This window comes from Haematobia irritans, chromosome 2, assembly GCF_050003625.1.
Source record: "Haematobia irritans isolate KBUSLIRL chromosome 2, ASM5000362v1, whole genome shotgun sequence".
In the NCBI taxonomy this organism is placed as follows: Eukaryota; Metazoa; Arthropoda; class Insecta; order Diptera; family Muscidae; genus Haematobia; species Haematobia irritans.
Genome location: NC_134398.1, coordinates 224,112,330 through 224,131,048, shown reverse-complemented (window position 1 = coordinate 224,131,048; position 18,719 = coordinate 224,112,330). Strand labels below are relative to the sequence as shown.

The following is an 18,719-nucleotide window of genomic DNA, read 5'->3' as shown; positions in this document are numbered from 1 at the left end:
ACGTGTATGTGGGTATTAACAAAGGAAAAATGTCAATCAATAACATTGGCTTGTTGCTAACATCCATACACTCCTACATGTATATGTGAGCTTGAAGAAATTTCTATTGCTTGATAAAGTCAATTAATATTTGTGTGTGTGCGCGAAGTATAGGATAAATAGCTCAGTGTAAAAATTTACCTGATTTGCCAACATCAGCATGGCCAATAACTGCTATGCGTACTCTAGGTATGGCAGTTTTATCTTCAGCCTTCATTTTTGTTTAGAACTGAAAATGAAAGGGAGAAAAACATAGGTTTAAAGATTTATGCAAGATGTTTAAATGTTTATTTTTTTACAATAAATGAAATAGAAATTAAAATTATATAGTATAACAAATATTACTGGAATATTTTCTAATAGTTATATATGTGAAGAAAAAATGTAAACAAAAAATTTTAACAAAATAAAATAATATTTACAAAAAAAAAATTATATTATGGTTCAATTAGTTTTTTTTTTATCAATAAAAGTACAAATAAATATTGTATTTTGTGTTATGTGGAATACTTTCAAATAATTTGTATATGCAAAGAATTTTAGAAATTTAAACAAAACATTTAATAAAAGTTTAAAAAAATAAAATAATATTCACAAAAAATTTATATTATGGTTTAATTAGTTTTTTTTTTTCATTAAAAGTACATATAAATATTTTATTTTGTGTTATTTTGTAACACAATGACAACATGACGCCATGATGGATTCGTATTTGTAGTTTTTTCTTATGGCACTGATATATGAGAATGGCGACATGAAGGGTTAAGAGAAATTTTTCAGTTCAATCATTATGGTATGCATGTGTTTTACAGCGTCATATCCGTGAATATTTGTGAAATATTTTGTCATAAATTAATTGTTGAAGAAATCAACAGATGAAGCTATCTTACGAAAATAAATCAGACATTTTTCTTAACAAAAAAATATAAATGTACATAAATATTTAAGTATGAAATATTTAGTAGTAAAGGAAAAAAGTGAATATTTACACAGGATAAATGTAATTTTACAAAGGCAAACGTTGCCACATTTGTTTGCATCGAGAAGAAATAAAATTAAATCTGGGCCTGCATTAAACATCGATCTCTGCAAACCTATTTGATGCCGTTTTATTAATCTCTCAGTACTCAGTATGAATATGTACACACCAATACCACTATACATACAATGCAATTTACACCGAAAAAAAGTAAACTGTTTTATAGGAAGAATGAACAACATCGCGCGAAAAATGAACTATTTTGTACTCCATGTTTTGAGATTTCCACGAAGTGTTTTTAAAATCAGGAAAATTTAGTACCATGTTGTACTTTTAACTGTTGTTCTCGAAATTACTCCCTCTCATTGAAGAAAAAATTAACTAAAAGTAAATAAGAAAATCATTGGCGCCAAACCATGACCATTTTAACCATACAGTAGTCCAATCATACTATTTTAGGGAATCGTACGAAAATTTTCACTTGTTTTAATTAAAAATTAACTTATGTGTACGGTCATTGAACTTTGTACTCGCGTTTAGTCCATAAAATGTTGAGACATACAGTATGTCAAGAAAGTCTTTTGACATTGCCAAATATTTCAAATTCTAGAAATAATTGAAATATTAAATATTTTATTAAATTTTTAATTCTGTGTACGTATGTATACTTTGCAAAATACATAATAAAATATTTTTTTAAAATTTCATTATATTTAATTTTGGAACAAAACATAATTTTTATCCCATTGTCAAAACACTTTTTTGACAAACTGTACTTAAAAAAAACAAAAATTTCATTGGACTGTGGAAAATTTCGCAAAATTTAATCAAATTGAACTACAAACAAATAATATTTTTGCAATAAAAATAAGCTAAATTTGGCGTTAGTTTAACTAGGGAAATTTTTTTCTGTGTATAAACAAAGTTCATTTTAAATATTCTTCTACTTATGCAGAACAATATAATTGTATGATAATAAGCACGAGTATCTTTTCTTTTAAATCGTTCATTTTGATTGTCTTATCATAGCGTTATCTCAGAGATAAAAGTACAATTTAGCATTTCTTTCTTGATGTGCACGTTTGTTTTTGTATAGGTTTGCCTGTTTTTTTTTTTCAATTGTTATTGTTTTTGTTTAATTTTCGGGGACATTCGTATTTGAACAGAATTTACGTAGGCTTGTGTTTGTATTGTATTAAAACTCGTGCTAGTGTTTGTTGTTGCTTGTTGTCGTTGTTCAAAGTTGCAAGATTCATTTGCGAAGATATCACTTTTTGCATATGATGTTGTTGATCTTCATCTCATTTGAGCATTGAGAGAGAGAAAGAGCGAGAGAAAAAGAGTACAGAAAAAAACATGGACGATTTTCATATGTATGTATATTTGCCTATTTCGACTTCTACAGAAGTATTCACAATCGTCACAGACCCTGTTGTAGCTGGGCCAAATTAGCATATATAGAGCAATAAAACTCAAATGATTCCAATGGAATGTTGTCCTAAGAGAAATTAATATTGCATTTTTTATGCGATAGTTCTCTTGGCTATATTCCGTTAATAATTTTTATGGAAATTTTGCGGTAGTTAACAGCCACCAATTATATGTCACAAAGGCATTAAATTCCATTTTATTTACATAATATAAAATCTACTTTTCTTTTATTGTGTATAGATATTTCGATTTATTATAAAATTATTCAGAAAATTAAGTCTGTTCAAATTCCATTTTATTAAAATAAAGCAAAAATTCTTCTTATTCCCTAGAGCTTTTGTCTACACCTAAGTAAGCAAATTTATTGAAAAAGAAAACATCTGTTTTTTGATTTTTTTTTGCTGAGTTTTCTGATCGACAATGTATTCTTCAATCATGTTGAACAGCTGTCATTATTGACAACATGTTGATCATATTTTGTCTTCATTATTCCACAGAGACTGTTTTAAAATTGAATTTCCACCCCTATCTTCTCTTGCTCTTTATCATTTGCCCTGGGCAAGTGAATTCCATTGACTCATCCGCATATGTGATTAATGCTATGAGTAAAGTAAGGCAATTGTTTTACAGAAAGGAAAATACCAAACAACCCGTGGCTATACCATACGGGTGTCATGTTGTTCTTTGTTTTTGTTCTTATTAAGTGTTAATTATGTGACATGAAATTACCTATCTCCCTCCATCCCTAGAGACGCATTTCTCTTTTCTCTGACCACTATACAGTTATATGTTGAATACCAAAGGAATTTCTTTGATTTGTTGGAAGGAGAAGAGTGAGAAAAAGATTATTGTTGTAGAGAGAAGGGAGACATACATACATATAAATGTATTCCAAACAAAATTATTTATATTGCGGTTTCTTAAGATGATTTCCAATATCGATTAATGTTTGTTTGTTTAAAAACAAAATAACATATATCACATCTTTTGATTATTGGAAACAAGATGAGTTTTTTTATCCAGGAAGAAGGAAAAAGTATTCCACATTTCGTAATTCATTCATTTGTGGAGGCTTGGTCATGACGAGCTGGTCTCATGATTTTGGTTCATTGACCTTATTTTGGATTTCCGCTGTTACAAAAATATGTGGTTTTTAGTCATTTTTTTTTTTGAAAACAAAATAGCAGATTGATGATGAATTCATCGATAAACGGAAATTGAATTGTAATTTTTTTTTACAATAAATTTCATATATATTTATCATGGGCTATTATAGTCAATTTTTATTAAGAGTTTTAGCGAGAATAATGGGAATGAGAGAGAAATATGTTAATGATCGCAACGAAAGCAAACAAAAAAAATTGGAAGTTCTTCCGAAGTTAATATTTTCAGTGGACATTCAAAAATGCTCTTCTAGGGAAAGGATATTTTCATACTTTTTTTTGTCGATATTTTTTGTCAAGTAATTTTAGGTGAATCATATATGAAAAGTATGACAATAGGACTATGAAATAATTAATTAAAAATAGTATATTTTAAATTTTGTAATATGTTTATACGCCAGCCCATTGCATAAAAATATTAATTTTCTTCATTTAACGTGCCAATGGCACGTATGACCAATATTATTTATATAACGTATACGGCCTACCCTTGCCTTATGCATTTAATTAATATTAGTCATACACAACCATGGACATATTTGTTTTAATTCAATCAATTTATTAATGTTAATTATTAGATTTTATTAAAAATTAATAAAATATAAACGATTTTATGTAAACAAACAAAATGTTAAAGTCTCCCGTGATTGTTTTCCTTAAGACAATACCTTAACACATTGTATGAAAATTGCATTTTTTACAACAAACTGGTTTGTTAACCCATATATATTGCAATATAACCTTTGTTTGGAATCAAACCATAAAAACATTTTCAATTATTTTCCACTTGAAATGGGTACATCAATGCCATTATCACATTAATTATAGTAAATCTTAGCTGCAGAAAAGAATTAATCGATTTCTGATTTAATTACCTTTTTACAGAATAACAATGTCCTTTTTCTTTGTTCAACCACAAGAGGACAAAAGGAAATATATCTTTTACATGAGGGCATCTCTATGCGAGTACACCACATTTGTGGGTGCAAAAAGGTCAATACTGGGATCTCTTTTCATTTGCCTTGCGGTTGAATGTAATATACGGGTGAAATGTAGGCGATTTTTTGTGGTTTTTTTCTGTCATACTTTGACATCATTGGCATTTAAAGGGCATTTCGTAGGAATTTTATCATATATTTATGAGAGGGGAATATTTGTTGATAGCTTGGTGTTTATCTATGATAATGTTATTTATCTGTCGAAGGTCGTGAAAAATATTCCCGTGATTCCTGTATGACGTCAGCAATAATTTTTTAAATATTCCTGGTTTCTATTTGGGTAATAAAAACATGCCTGTGTTTTGCCAACTGCATTTTATTTATTCATAAATTTGTCTATGGTAGGGAAAAATATACAACTTTTTTAATTTCATTCAAGGCCGAAACAAGTTTTGATTTAATTTGCAAATTAATACAATATTATCTGTTGGTGCCAAAAATTTGGCTTGGATTTTATATTTCTATTGCCTTTATGCCAATATTATTTTGATACAAATTAAAGATGAGATCTTTTGTCGTATTTTTTTCGATATGAAATTGTATTTGGTATAATCTAGAGAAAAAAATTAATTAGAACCTAAATTGCGTCAAAATTAGCATGTTTGTGTTTTTTGTGATGATAGATTTACGTCCTATATTTGCTTATTTTCATTGTCAATGGTTTCATGTTTTCAAATTTCATAGTTTATTTTTTTTATTCGCAGATAATTTTTTCTAAATTTCTTTTATACACAGATGTAGGTGTAGATTTTTGTAAAATAATAGTAAATTTTTATGTGTTTGAATATTATTTATTGGCGTAGATTACGTAGATAAAAAGGATGTTAGTGTGAAAACTACATGTGCTTGTTTTTTAGCAAAATTAATATATATATATATATATATATATATATATATATATATATATATATATATATATATATATATTAATTTTGCTAAAAAACAAGCACATGTAGTTTTCACACTAACATCCTTTTTATCTACGTAATCTACGCCAATAAATATATATATATATATATATATAAAAGATGTCAATGGACGATATAAAAATATCATAAAAAAGTTATAGGTATTGGAATACTAAAAAAAAACAATGTTTGAAGGTAGATTAGATTTCAATATTTAAGCTTGAAGCAATAATATAAATCCGTTTTCATTATTATAAAGAAATTTTTACTATAATTTTTATTTTTGGTATTACATAGGGTTATGTGGCGTATAACCGATATTAATATATTAAAATTAGTCATACGCAGGGATGTACCCTAATTAACGTCATGATATGTTCTTATATTTCCATATAATTTAATAAAAAAAAAATGTTGATGAACTTACAAATAAAATTTTGTATATTTTTTTAATATTTTTATTTTTCAATTAAGATGACATTTCAATATATTTTATCAATGATATTAACTATTCAAAAGTTTTTTTTTTTTTTTACTTTTTATTACATTAAAAGAAACTGATTATATTTTTTTCCATTCAATATTTTTTATTTTAACATCCGAAGAATTTTGGTTTATTCAAACATTTTTGTTTTCGTGTTTTTTTTTTAAATAAACACAAAATTACATACCCATGTTTTCTATATTTGTGTTTATATTTGTATATATACTATATATATCTAAACTATGCGAAAAAGTCCAAACAATTACTTTTTTTTTAAAGCATTTGGAATACAAAAAAAACAACATTTGATGATTAAGCCAAAAAGTATTGCCTGGTCTATATGGCAAGAGTAAATAATTTAAGTGTTTATTTTAATCTCCATGGTATGTCCCCTTCTGTTTGTTTTTATTTCCAAATAATTTGTAAGCAATTTTAATTTTTTTTTTCAGTTTCGATTTTTAATATTATCTCCCTTAAATACTACTAAATAATAAAAAAATAAATAATTCAAAAAAATTTTTTTGGCTTGTATATAAATAAGTGGATGCTCTGAGTATTGCAAAATTTTTACTGCTTTAGCATATTATAAGCAAATTATTTAGCAATTCTTCATTCTACAGAATGTCAAGGTTAGCCTCTATAGCTATTGTTTTTTTAAGGAATTATCGATTTTTATTTAGGCCATAATTCTTGAAAAGATTTTCCCTGTGGTTTAATTGCCTCATTTACAAGGACATATTTATTTGACCTTTTTCAAAAGATGCTCATAAATTTTTTTTGAGTTAATAATTTATGCCCTTTTTGAAGATGGATATTTCAGTACTTAAAATTAAGTTGTAAATATGAATATTGTAAACCAATAATAATTAAGAGAATAAGCAAAATACCATTTTCAGTATTGAAAAAAAATACAAAATTTTTCTTAAATTCTAGTTTGATAAATTTTATTAAATAATAATTTATTAAAATTTATTAATAATAACAAATATATATGAAATTTTTTTATAAATTTAATTTTTACCAAATATGGAAATTTAATAAACTCATATTCGTCCTAATTTTTTATATCTGCTCCACAAATATATCCCACAATTATTTAACAACAAAGTAATGACTTCATAAAATCAATCAAAATTCTGTCCAATAATAAATATTGCAATATTTTTTAATTTTGAATACACTTAATCCAATTCCTCAAAATATCAATTACACCAAATATGACATGAATGGTTTACATTATTAAGTTTTTTGAAAAAAAAAAAAAACGAAAAAAAAATACAATGCTATGAAAATTTTTCGGTGAACTGCTAAATCTGGCCTTTGCTTTTCGCCATTCCAGCATTTAATGTCCAAAAAGCATACCAATAATCTTTCAAGAGCAAAATATCTTATGCACTACTTAACACATTGACCTCCTTAAAGTACTTAGGTCTTGTTTTGTTTTTCTTGCCATATTATGGATTGGTCGACTGGATGTCTTACATAAATGAAATGTCTAGGCAATCGAAACGGATATTTGAGATATTCCATACACAATAACATTGAAAAAAAAAAACAAGAGTATTTCATAATTGGAACAATTGTTTGTAAAAATATGGAAATTTTTAAAATTTTTTCCCTTTATTATAAAGGGTGTGAAATATGAAGAAAAAATGGTATTCATTTCCGCTGGACTAAATATTATCATAATAGAGGTAATGTTTTTTTTTTAGAGAGATAGAGAGAGAGAGAGAAAAAAGAGTTTGAAGAGTATATTTGTCTGGAGATCTATCCGTAGCCCATAAATGGCTTACATGCTTTTGTATTGTAGTTACTCGTTTTTTGGTGAGTAGGTGAGAGAGAGAGAGAGAGAGTGGATTTTATGTTAATGTGATAAAGTATATGTGTTAATAGCATGTAAACACTATTGAAAACTTTAAAATTTAAATAAATCTAGGAAAATAATCATTAAATTAAGTAACATTTAATTAAAATAATATAAATTAAAAGTGAAGAGTATGATAATGTTAAGAAATGGTTGAAATATTTTACTCCAAGACCCACATCTATGCTAGCCCATAAATGGCTTACATGCTTTTGTTTTTGCAGTGGCTTGTTGTTTGGTGAGTAGGTGAGAGAGATTCGAGTATATGTCAATGTGATAAAGTATATGTGTTAAGAGCATGTAAACACTATTGAAAACTTTAAAATTTAAATAAATCTAGGAAAATAATCATTAAATTAAGTAACATTTAATTAAAATTATATAAATTAAGAGTGAAGAGTATGATAATGTTAAGAAATGGTTGAAATATTTTACTCCAAGATCTACATCTATGCTAGCCCATAAATGGCTTACATGCTTTTGTTTTTGCAGTGGCTTGTTCTTTGGTGAGTAGGTGTGAGAGAAAGAGAGTCAAATAATAAGGTTGTGTATTTGTGTTAATGCGATGGAAATCCTATTGGCAGCTATCATTAAAATTTAAATCAATCTAAAAAATATTTATTAAATTAAATTAGGTAAAATGTAATTGAAATAATCTAAATTAAATTAAAATTTATTAGACTAAAGGAACCAAAATTTATTTTTTTTAAATTCAACGAACTAAATCCGATATAAAAAAATTAGATGAGACTAAATAAAAATGATTATAATAAAATATTATTTATTTATTGATAATTTATTAATAATAATTATAATGAATTATATCGAATTAAGTTGAATAAAACATCAATTTAATGAATTAAAGACCTTAAATAATAAAGCATACAGAAACCAACTTGTTACTACTACCTTCTACACACAAAGAAAAATACTTTCCACCGCAACGAAATTTTAGACAAACGTAATTCCCTTTTGTTATAAAGTATTTTCCTCCAGAGTAAATTTATGACAAACAAGGTTTGTCTCTAATCATTTTAATTGCTTTGAAAGAAATTTTGTTAGCGTCAAAAGAGAACTTTGCTTTTCTGAAATTGTGTTCCTCTGAAAAGATATCTCTTCTTTCACAGTATGGTATACTCAAAAACGACTATTTTGTTTATTTGTCAAATAATCTATCACATTCGTCATTTCCTAAAATGCCTGCTCCCAGCTATAAATAAATCGAGCAATTAAAATATTTTTAAATTCAATTTATTGTTAAATTTCTATGAATCAACCATTATGTTTTTATATTTTAAATTGTATTTTTTGTTATAGCCTCAAAAGCGGGATGTAGAAAACTTTCACCCATTCTCAGTTTTCTCTTTTATATTTACTCGAATCATCCATGAAATATTCACCGAAGCGAAGAACAAACAGAGTGGCAACGACAAATGCGCAATTCTTGACGACAATGAATAATAATTGCTTACGTTTTTCTTTTCATAATAAGCATATATACTCGCACTTTTCTCTGATATATTTTTTTCTGCTCATAATGGGCAAAGAACCACAAATGAAAAACATTTTTCAAAAAAACAAAAAACATATGAAAAACGAAAATTGTCACACAAAAACAAAAACAGAAAATATTCAAAACATTAGCAAGTGTTGAGTGGTGTCGGTCTCTTTGGTCTCCCTAGAAATGAGTAAAATGAAAAAGAGGAAACAACGTAAGGTAGCATAGAGTGACGCATGTGAAAAATCCAACAATACCCAGAGAGAGAGAGAGAAAGAGACAGAGAAAAATGTAAACATAAAGTGAGGAGAGCCAAACAAAACATCAATGATCTTCAAATACTCACCATATGAAATTAAGTGCCTAGAGGGTATAAAGAAGGAGACTGCTGCTTCTACTATGAACAAAGCAAATCCTATAAGGGGAATGTTTTACCCCACAAATACATATACATTGGGCGCCGCTATGACCGCTGTATTTTGATGGCATTTTAAAAATAACATTGGAATTTCAGAATGGATTTCGAATGTTTCGAATCGAAAAGATTCTCTGGCATAGCAAGTAAGCATATATAGGCGACATGTAAATATCTACAAACACATACCAAAGAAAATGTGTATGTTTTTGGAAAAAACTGAAAAATCCCATATCAGCTGCTGGTTGAGTGTACAATATTTGAATATGTTGTCTTAGCGATGGTATTTTTGTTGTTGTGTATTATTAAATGTTGTGGCCAATTTTTCAATTTCAAAATGAGATCTTGAAATTTTTGTTCTTCATGTTGGCTTTCATGTTTGTGTGTAAATGTTTGGTTTTTTTGGGGGGGTTTTTGGTTATATTCAAACATATTTCAAATGAGTTTCCAATGGTATATATAGGAGTGTGTAAATATTTGTAGGAAAAAAATAGGAGGATTTTTTGATGATTTTTGTTTTTTGGTAGTCCACGAAAATTGCAACATTGAAACAATAAACATTTATTAAATTATGCATTAACTTTGGCTTTAGCTTTTTTTTAATTATTTCAATTTTAATTATTTAAATAAATTTAATTAAAATAGTTTAACTTAAAATTGTTTAAATTTACTTCTTGCAATTTAGTTAATTTAATTTACTTTGATTTATTGTAGAATGGGAAATTAATTATTAGTAGTTAATTATTAATAAATTTAATTTTATTCAATTATGCTCATTTAATTAAATTTTCTTCAATTATTCTCATTTCAATTTTATAATTTTCACGGCAATTACTTTAACTTAGTTTAGATATTTTCATTACATAGAATTATTTAATTTAAATATAAATTCAAATCATCATAAAATTATTTTACCTGTCGAGTATAAGTCCTTATACATTTGCCTAAAAACAGTTTATTCTTAAGGCTTCAGTGAAAAGAACGCATATAACCAAAATGCAGCAAACACACCATGTATTTTTGTTGTGTTTTGGTGCGAAAAATGTTTCATATAAGAAAAACACTGATAAAAGAAAAATCTGGGAAATCACACAAGACCAAAATCCCATTAAAAAATTTCCTATAAGAAACTTTTTTTAATGCGTTGATTTTTGTTCTGTTTTTTTTTTTTATTATATTAAAGTTATTTAATATCCTTTGTTACTTTTTTATTTTAAGGTAAATTGTTATTGTTTTTTTACCTTTTTTTTTTAAAATATTTTAAAACTATAAACCGAAATATTTCTTCTTTCTAAAAGAGATTTTTGTGAAATATAATTCTATAAGAAAAAAATCGTATATAAATGAATACGATTATAGGAAACTTTTTTCTTATATGCAGTAATTGTCTATAAGAAAACAAACGCATATAAGAAAAAAATTGCATGATTTTCCGACTTTCTTATATGCGTTACCCACTGTATCTGAGTCAATAATAAAAACCTTTAAAAGCTTGTACAAACACAATAAAAGCTGTACTCTTATATTATCAGATCTAGGGGATCCTATTTAGAAATTGCCATATACAAAAATCTTACAATATCAAATATTTTCGCGATATTTCTTTTAGCTATTGAAGAATATAACGCTTAAAAAGACACTCCATAATATGTTCCATTATAGTCTCCATGGTTACTTTTAATACACAAAAGGAATCGATATCCATTTATAATAATGAGGTATGGGCAAGGATTACGAGATATGAAATATGTAAGAGGAAGTAAATGTTGTTCAAAGATAAAAACAGAAGAGTTTGAGTTTAAGTTTAGGGGGCATCGTCACTGAAAAAGAGTCTTAGACGACTCTTCCTTTTCTTCGAAATTAAAGACGATTTAAATAATATCTGTTCTCGCTCAGATCAATAGAATTTTCTTTTATGCAAATATACACGTTTTAAGACTGAATATCCAATATGGAAATTTTTAAATTTTTTTCTCCCTTTATTATAAAGGGTGTGGAATATGAAGGAAAAACGGTATTCATTTCCGCTTGACTAAATATTATCATAATAGACGTAATGCTTTATTTAGAGAGAGAGAGAGAGAGAAAAGAGTTTGAAGAGTATATTTGTCTGGAGCATAGACCTTTTAATACATAGATGATCCACTATTCTCTTAAAAAAAAATGTGTCAGTTCCAAAAATTAATTTTCTGACATTTCGTTTTGATTTTTTCGTAAAGAGTCTGTCCCAAATATTAATTTTCGTGCATTTGCTTTTGTGTTGTTCGTAAAGAGCAATACTGCTCAAAATTAAATTTCGTATTTTCGCAGTTTTGGTCACAATTTTTTGTTCAAATATGAACTTTTAATATATTAATTTATTTATAAATCCTCTGGTGCATCATAAACGGTCTAATTTTGTGTAAAATTGGCAAACTGCAAAAAGGAAAACGAAAGAGATTGTAAGCGTGCTCTTATTTTTCTCGTATATTCTTAATCTTCGGAACTGTCGAACATAGTTTGACACCCATGGCTCATCTATGTATTATAAGGTCTATGGTCTGGAGATCTATCCATAGCCCATAAATGGCTTACATGCTTTTGTATTGTAGTTACTCGTTGTTTGGTGAGTAGGTGAGAGAGAGAGTCGATTATATGTTAATGTGATAAAGTATATGTGTTATAGGATGTAAACACTATTGAAAACTTTAAAATTTAAATCAATCTAGGAAAATAATCATTAAATTAAGTAACATTTAATTAAAATTATATAAATTAAAAGTGAAGAGTGTGATAATGTTAAGAAATGGTTGAAATATTTTACTCCAAGATCCACATTTATGCTAGCCCATAAATGGCTTACATACTTTTGTTTTTGCAGTGGCTTCTTCTTTGGTGAGTAGGTGTTAAAGAAAGGGAGTCAAATAATGGGGTTGTGTATTTGTGTTAATGCGATGCAAATCCTATTGGAAGCTATCATTAAAATTTAAATCAATCTAATATCCAACTCTAAGGACAAAATGCCTTCATTGAAAAGTTTGTCGACTTATGGTCAAGCGAATCAAAATTTGTCTCAGAGAAATACCTCTTATATGTTAGGCGAAACATAAATTAATAATATAATAATAGGAAGTGTGATTTAATAATTACCCTTTGCTTTGACTTCTGTCATATGTTTGCCTCAGCTTTGCTTCAATTTGATATATTTATAATACTTGGAATTTTTCGTTTCATATTGTGCTAGCCACAAATTCAATTAAGCACGTAGTGTCTCCAGCACAGCACATCCTCACAATATCGCTTGCCTGTGTGTGTGTGCTACCACCACTTGTTACTTCAACTTGTGTCCCTAATGAGTTGGTGTAGTAAGTTTTATTTTTAACAGTAAGTTCTTTTCATAACAATCCTGTAACAATGTTAGTGCTCTTGTAATCCTTGCAAATTATCCTTTGTGATTGGTTCACGTGCTTTAAACTAGCTAAGATTCCATGAAAATAAATCCAATGTCCTGTAGCTAGTGTTTATATTCATGCTTCATAATGTCGACCATAGGGAATTGTGTGGGTTTCCTATGGTTAGAAGACACATTCATGACAAGTCACACGTGTTGCTAATAGATTTTGTATCGATGGTCCTGAGGGTGTTAATGTGTGTGTAGAGCTTTGTAGATTTTCTCCACACACCCACACACATGCATATATACACACAAAAGAAGGGAGAGAGAAATAAATTTCAATGCAATAGACTACATGGATGAATAACTGAGAGTAAAAAAGATTTGGATTGAGGTTAAGAAAATTTAATATAAAGTTCACAATATTATGTCCTTTGACATTCTATATCTAATACCGGCATAATAAGAAACTTGTGAGAAAAAAATTGTTTATTTTTTAACTATTAATATTCTACTAAATAAAGCAACAATTTGATGCCACACTTTGCTTTTGCAAAAAGAAAAGGCATCTGTGTAGCATCCTAAAAATTAATATAAAGTTCAGTTGCACTCATTAAGCATGTAAATTAATTGAAATTGTCTGCCCGAGTTACTAATTGCTATGGTGCTTTTTTTCCACATGCTGTGTATCGAGTTTGTATGACATGAAAAAATTGCTCCTATTGTTTGAATCTGAGTGGCAAATAGGAAAAGTTTAAAACTTTGGTAGAAAAAAAAACGACTTTATTTAGTTGAAGTTGAAATGAATTTAATTAAAGATTTTATAGCAACAATTAAGTATTTAATGAATTTTGCAAAAATAGCCAATTCCACAAGCTGAAAGGATGTTGATGAGCAATGTGGAAGTTCCGAAATAATAGTTCATCTGTCTTACAGTCTAACGGTCATTTTCAAGTGACTCCGCTAGGCTTTAACTCCTGTTAGCAGAAAGTAAAATGGAAATATTTTCTCTCCAGTTAACTTTAACATTTTTCCATAATCAATTTGTTGGTTATATTCGGTAAGATTAAGTATAAGTTAGATTAGGTTAACCTAAGTATAGTGGCAGCCCGTTATTTCAGGCTCAGTTAGACTCTTAGGTCCATTGGTGGTGAACTTCTTTCTTATCACTGAATGTTGCCCGATTCCATGTTTAGATTAATGACAAGCGATATTCTTTTTCACCTTAAGACGAAATCATTTACAGAAGTCTTAATATCAGAAATATCACCAGCATTACTAAGAGGGGATAAACCACGGCTTTAAAACTGTTAGGAGTTCGGTCGAAACTGGGATAGTACTCATGACCGTTTGTATGTAAGGCGGATATGCTAACTATTGCACCACGGTGGATTCCTGGGATATGCTAGTTTCAATAGCAGAAATTGATTTTTTTTGACAAGGTTTCAACCTTTCATATCATGCGTTAATCCGTCCGTTGATTGTTGATTTCTCTTTGAAAGTAACAGCTCGGTTAGAGTCCTTCAAATAGCAAATATCAACACTCTATGCACGGATTACTTAACGCTGTGTAATTCCACTTTTAAGGTTGAGTTACATATCATGCGTTAATCTGTGCGTTGATGGGACGGTTGATATTTTTCAGTTTGAAGCACTCCAAAGGTTGAGTTACATACCATGCGTTAATGCGTCCGTTGAGTGAAGAGTTGAATTTTTTCTTTGAAAGCAACAGTTTTCTGCTTTCAAAGAAAAAATGCAATTCTTCACTCAGCGGACGCATTAACGCATGGTATGTAACTCAACCTTTAGTCTAACAAAAGTACGTCAAATGACTTTTAAACTTTTCAATGACATTACAGTGAAAGTATTGTATAACACTTGAACATGTTTGACGTAGACAATTTTTCCCAGCAAAAGGGTTAATGTGCCTAGCAGCAATTCATATGAAAAACGTGTTCAAAAGCCATTTGTTTTATGAGTATACAAATAATTATATAATCGAAATAAATTAGAAAATTAAAAGTTCACTTGTAGTTTTTCATATTAACCATTTTATTCGATGGTTGTCAAGCAAGGTGAATGCGGAAAAAATTTAATACGTGTGTGTATGTAAAACTGTATTCTTCAATTAAAAGTGTACCAACAATGTTGCCTCACATATTTAATATGTGAGAGATATCAACAATGAGATCAAAAAGAGATTTATGATATTAGAGAGAGAGTGAATGAGATATATTAATTACAACTAATAGCTTAAACTTTTGCATAGCATAGAGACTCACATTTAACCCTAGCTCTGGAACCAATTCTTATCTACATTACCTCTACATTATGAAACATTTACATTTGTAAAATGGAGCAGAGCAATGTTTAAATGATTTAACAGGAATATGTGTATTAGTTATGGAAAAATATGCATTCCCTGTTATTAACATTAGAGGAGCAACAGAGTAGCTACAATAGCTTATTACTGTTACAGTCATAGAATATAAAATAAAACTAATTGAAAATTAAATAATATTCGTTTAATTGAATTCAATACATTTAAATTAAATAAAGTGGAGAGAGGATAAACCGCTGGAGTATTTATGTTAGATGCGACTACATTAATCCCTTCTCCAACTCAACTGGTAATGAATGAGGATTGGCACATTTCAGAGATGTATAAGTGATATGGAAACCTAATTAATTTAAGAGAAGATCGCTGTTATATACACCCAGATAAGGAATATGATCATCGAGGCTGGTTTCAAGAGCATAATGTTACTTTTTCAGATACACTAAATGTCTAGGGAATACTACAAAGAAATATCTCTTTATTAATTAGAAGATAATATTTGTGCTTCTTTACTTACTAAAACTAATTGTATTAGTTTTTATCAGGAATCGTATCTTAACAAACAATAGTAGTAGACAAATTTAAGAGAGAAATTGTAAACTGACGGTCTCTTTTACTATGTTTTACTTGACACTTTTTTTTGAATAAAAAATAGACGTTTTTTGGGTTTCCAATCCAACTTATTTTCGTCTATGTTTGCCAGAATATCATTCTATTGACAATAGTTAACTCCTGTTAATTCACTTAAACCTTTCTCTGGTGCTATTTACAAATGTAAATATTTCATAATGCAGATAAAAATTGGTACCAGAGCTAGGGTTAAATGTGAGTCATAGCAAGAGTCATAGTAAGAGCTAGTTGTAATTAATAAATCACATTTACTCCCTCAAAAATAATAACTCTCTTTGATCTCATTACGAGTATTGATATCTGCCACATATTAAGGATGTGAGACACCATTTTTGATACACTTTTAATTCGAGATTACAGTTTTTACTCTGAGGGTGTTTTTTAATATTATTCTCTTTTTCTACGTTTACTACATGTAAACTAAAGAAACTTAATCAATAGGCTTATATTTACAATTTATATATAAAAATCGGATATCTATATTTTAATCTTAATCCTGATAGTAGTATCAATTAATGGCAATTTCAAAGATAATCTCTGTTTTAAATTTCATGTCTTCAATCACAGAAATTAAATTACATCAATTAAGAAATTATTTTATTTAATTAATTGTTTATTTGATTGATTGTTTCTATTTTTGGTTGATGTATGTTAGTTGTCCTATTAGTTTGTGTTTTTATGTTATTTATTTTATATATTCTGTTATAGGTCGAGAATTGAATCATAGTCTAATGTGCCTGAAATAAAGGCCTGCTACTATACATAACATAATCTAAAAAAAAAAAAAAAAAAAAAAAAAAAATATTCAGAAATAAATTGATCGAATTATTTTTATTCGTAATTTCTTCAATCACAGAAATGGAAATTTTCGTAAATGAGTTTTATATTAATTAAAAAATCAATCAACACTTTTTATTGATTTTTTTTAATTCAATTAAAAATTTTTTTTTTCATAAAAAAAAACCTTTTATATTCCTTGGACTAATATATTTTCTAATTATTTTGTTGACGAGTCTCAATCTAATCTCTGTCACTATTTAAATATATGATTGTTATGACATTTTGAATATCAGTAGCTGTTATCTCAATTTGATGTCGTAGTGCCACAACGATATATGGACCCTTTTAGCATTTTTTTCCTTATAACATAAGTGTGAAATTATTTACTGTCTCTTATACAAAATGATGATAAAAGAATTTCTAAATAGATATTACGAAACTCAAGTAATTCTCAAACTTACCTTCTCGGCTTTTATGGGTATTCCAATGGGTTAAAAACAATAACAACTGGAGAGTTGTTATAAAAGATTTTAGGTGGGGTGTTGTTTTTTTGTTTAACTTTCAACGATTTTAATAATTTGTATTAATTCAGTAGCACTTGTAATAAATGTTCTTAAAAAAACAGTTGTTTATTTTTTGTATTGGACTCTTTTGTTTATTTAACTTTTTTTGTTGCACAAAACTTCCTCTTGGTGATAAAAAGTGTAAATGGTAAAGGTACTTCAAGATTTATCTTTGTAAAATTCTTTACTTCACAATATAATAAATTCCATGTTTATCAGTGGTATAGGTTCTTATTTTGTTTTTATTTTCCAATTTCGGTTTTGAAAAGGTTTTAATTTAACTTTTGTTGGTTTTTTTTTGTGAAAATATTTTGTTTCGTTTCTTTGTAGGCTATTTAGTGGTTAACACTTTCAGATGGTTTTGTTGTTTTGTGGGGTTTTTACGAAAGTGCCACAAATATTTTTAAGGTTTGCTCTTATTATTTCTTTTATAGAAAATATCAAATCGTTCGTTTTCCCCCCTTTATTACGAGGAAAACTGAATAAGCTTTGTAGTCAACGAATTCCACTTGCCTATTGGATTTAATATTTTATAACGTTGCTGTATTTCAAAACAATTCAAATTTCAAATTTTATTTAAAAATTGCACCGTTACTTTTTGAGAAATTTAAATTTGGCTCTTGTATGTTTAGGTTTCTCTCTTTTTCTTTAGTTAGGTGGGATTCTGTTTTCCGCTTAGCACATCTTATTCCGACGATATCTCATATAAAACTGATTTGCTTATCCCTTTAGATATCGTTGATATAGTCAATGGGTAAAAATATTATCGTTTCGAAATGAATGAAAACATTCAACGATATCCACACATTCTCTGGATATGAGTGAGAGTTGCAATTTCTTTGTTTGTGGATTCTAAATGAATGAGTGAGAGAAAGGGTAACGAATGAGATTTTAATTTTTATGCTAGAAGTTTTTCTTATTAAAGCAAATTTTTTAAGATATTTATTTATTATTTGTTTTAATAAAATATTTAATTTAATGAAAACATAACATTCATACCCATATTCTTAATTGAGTTTTTGTATGCAAAAGTATTGCCCATTTAGCGTCTAGAAAAAAACTCGTACATAGGAAAAAATTACAAAATTTTAATTCAAAGCTTAATGATTTTTAATTGAAATATTTCATTAGAATTTTCTCAATTTTCATTGAATTTCCTATAAAATGTTTGATCAAAGTTTTTATAAGAATGATCGTTTTCGTTATGAATTTCGTTGAAAGTTAACGAATTTACAGTTGCATCGCATTGTCAATGA

The 18,719-nt window shown here is 27.8% G+C and overlaps 1 protein-coding gene across 1 annotated transcript in view; it reads right to left on the bottom strand.

Annotated features, from left to right (window-relative positions):
• Nucleotides 1-18,176, bottom strand: part of LOC142227181 (ras-related and estrogen-regulated growth inhibitor-like protein) — a 59,971-nt gene extending 41,795 nt beyond the window's left edge. The window contains exons 1-2 of the mRNA XM_075297583.1: nucleotides 17,362-18,176; nucleotides 181-268 (exon numbers count right to left, since the gene is read on the bottom strand). Coding sequence (XP_075153698.1) covers nucleotides 181-256 — 76 coding nt within the window. The 5' untranslated portion in view covers nucleotides 257-268; nucleotides 17,362-18,176. The remainder of the gene's footprint in view (nucleotides 1-180; nucleotides 269-17,361) is intronic.
• Nucleotides 18,177-18,719: the final 543 nt, after the last annotated feature.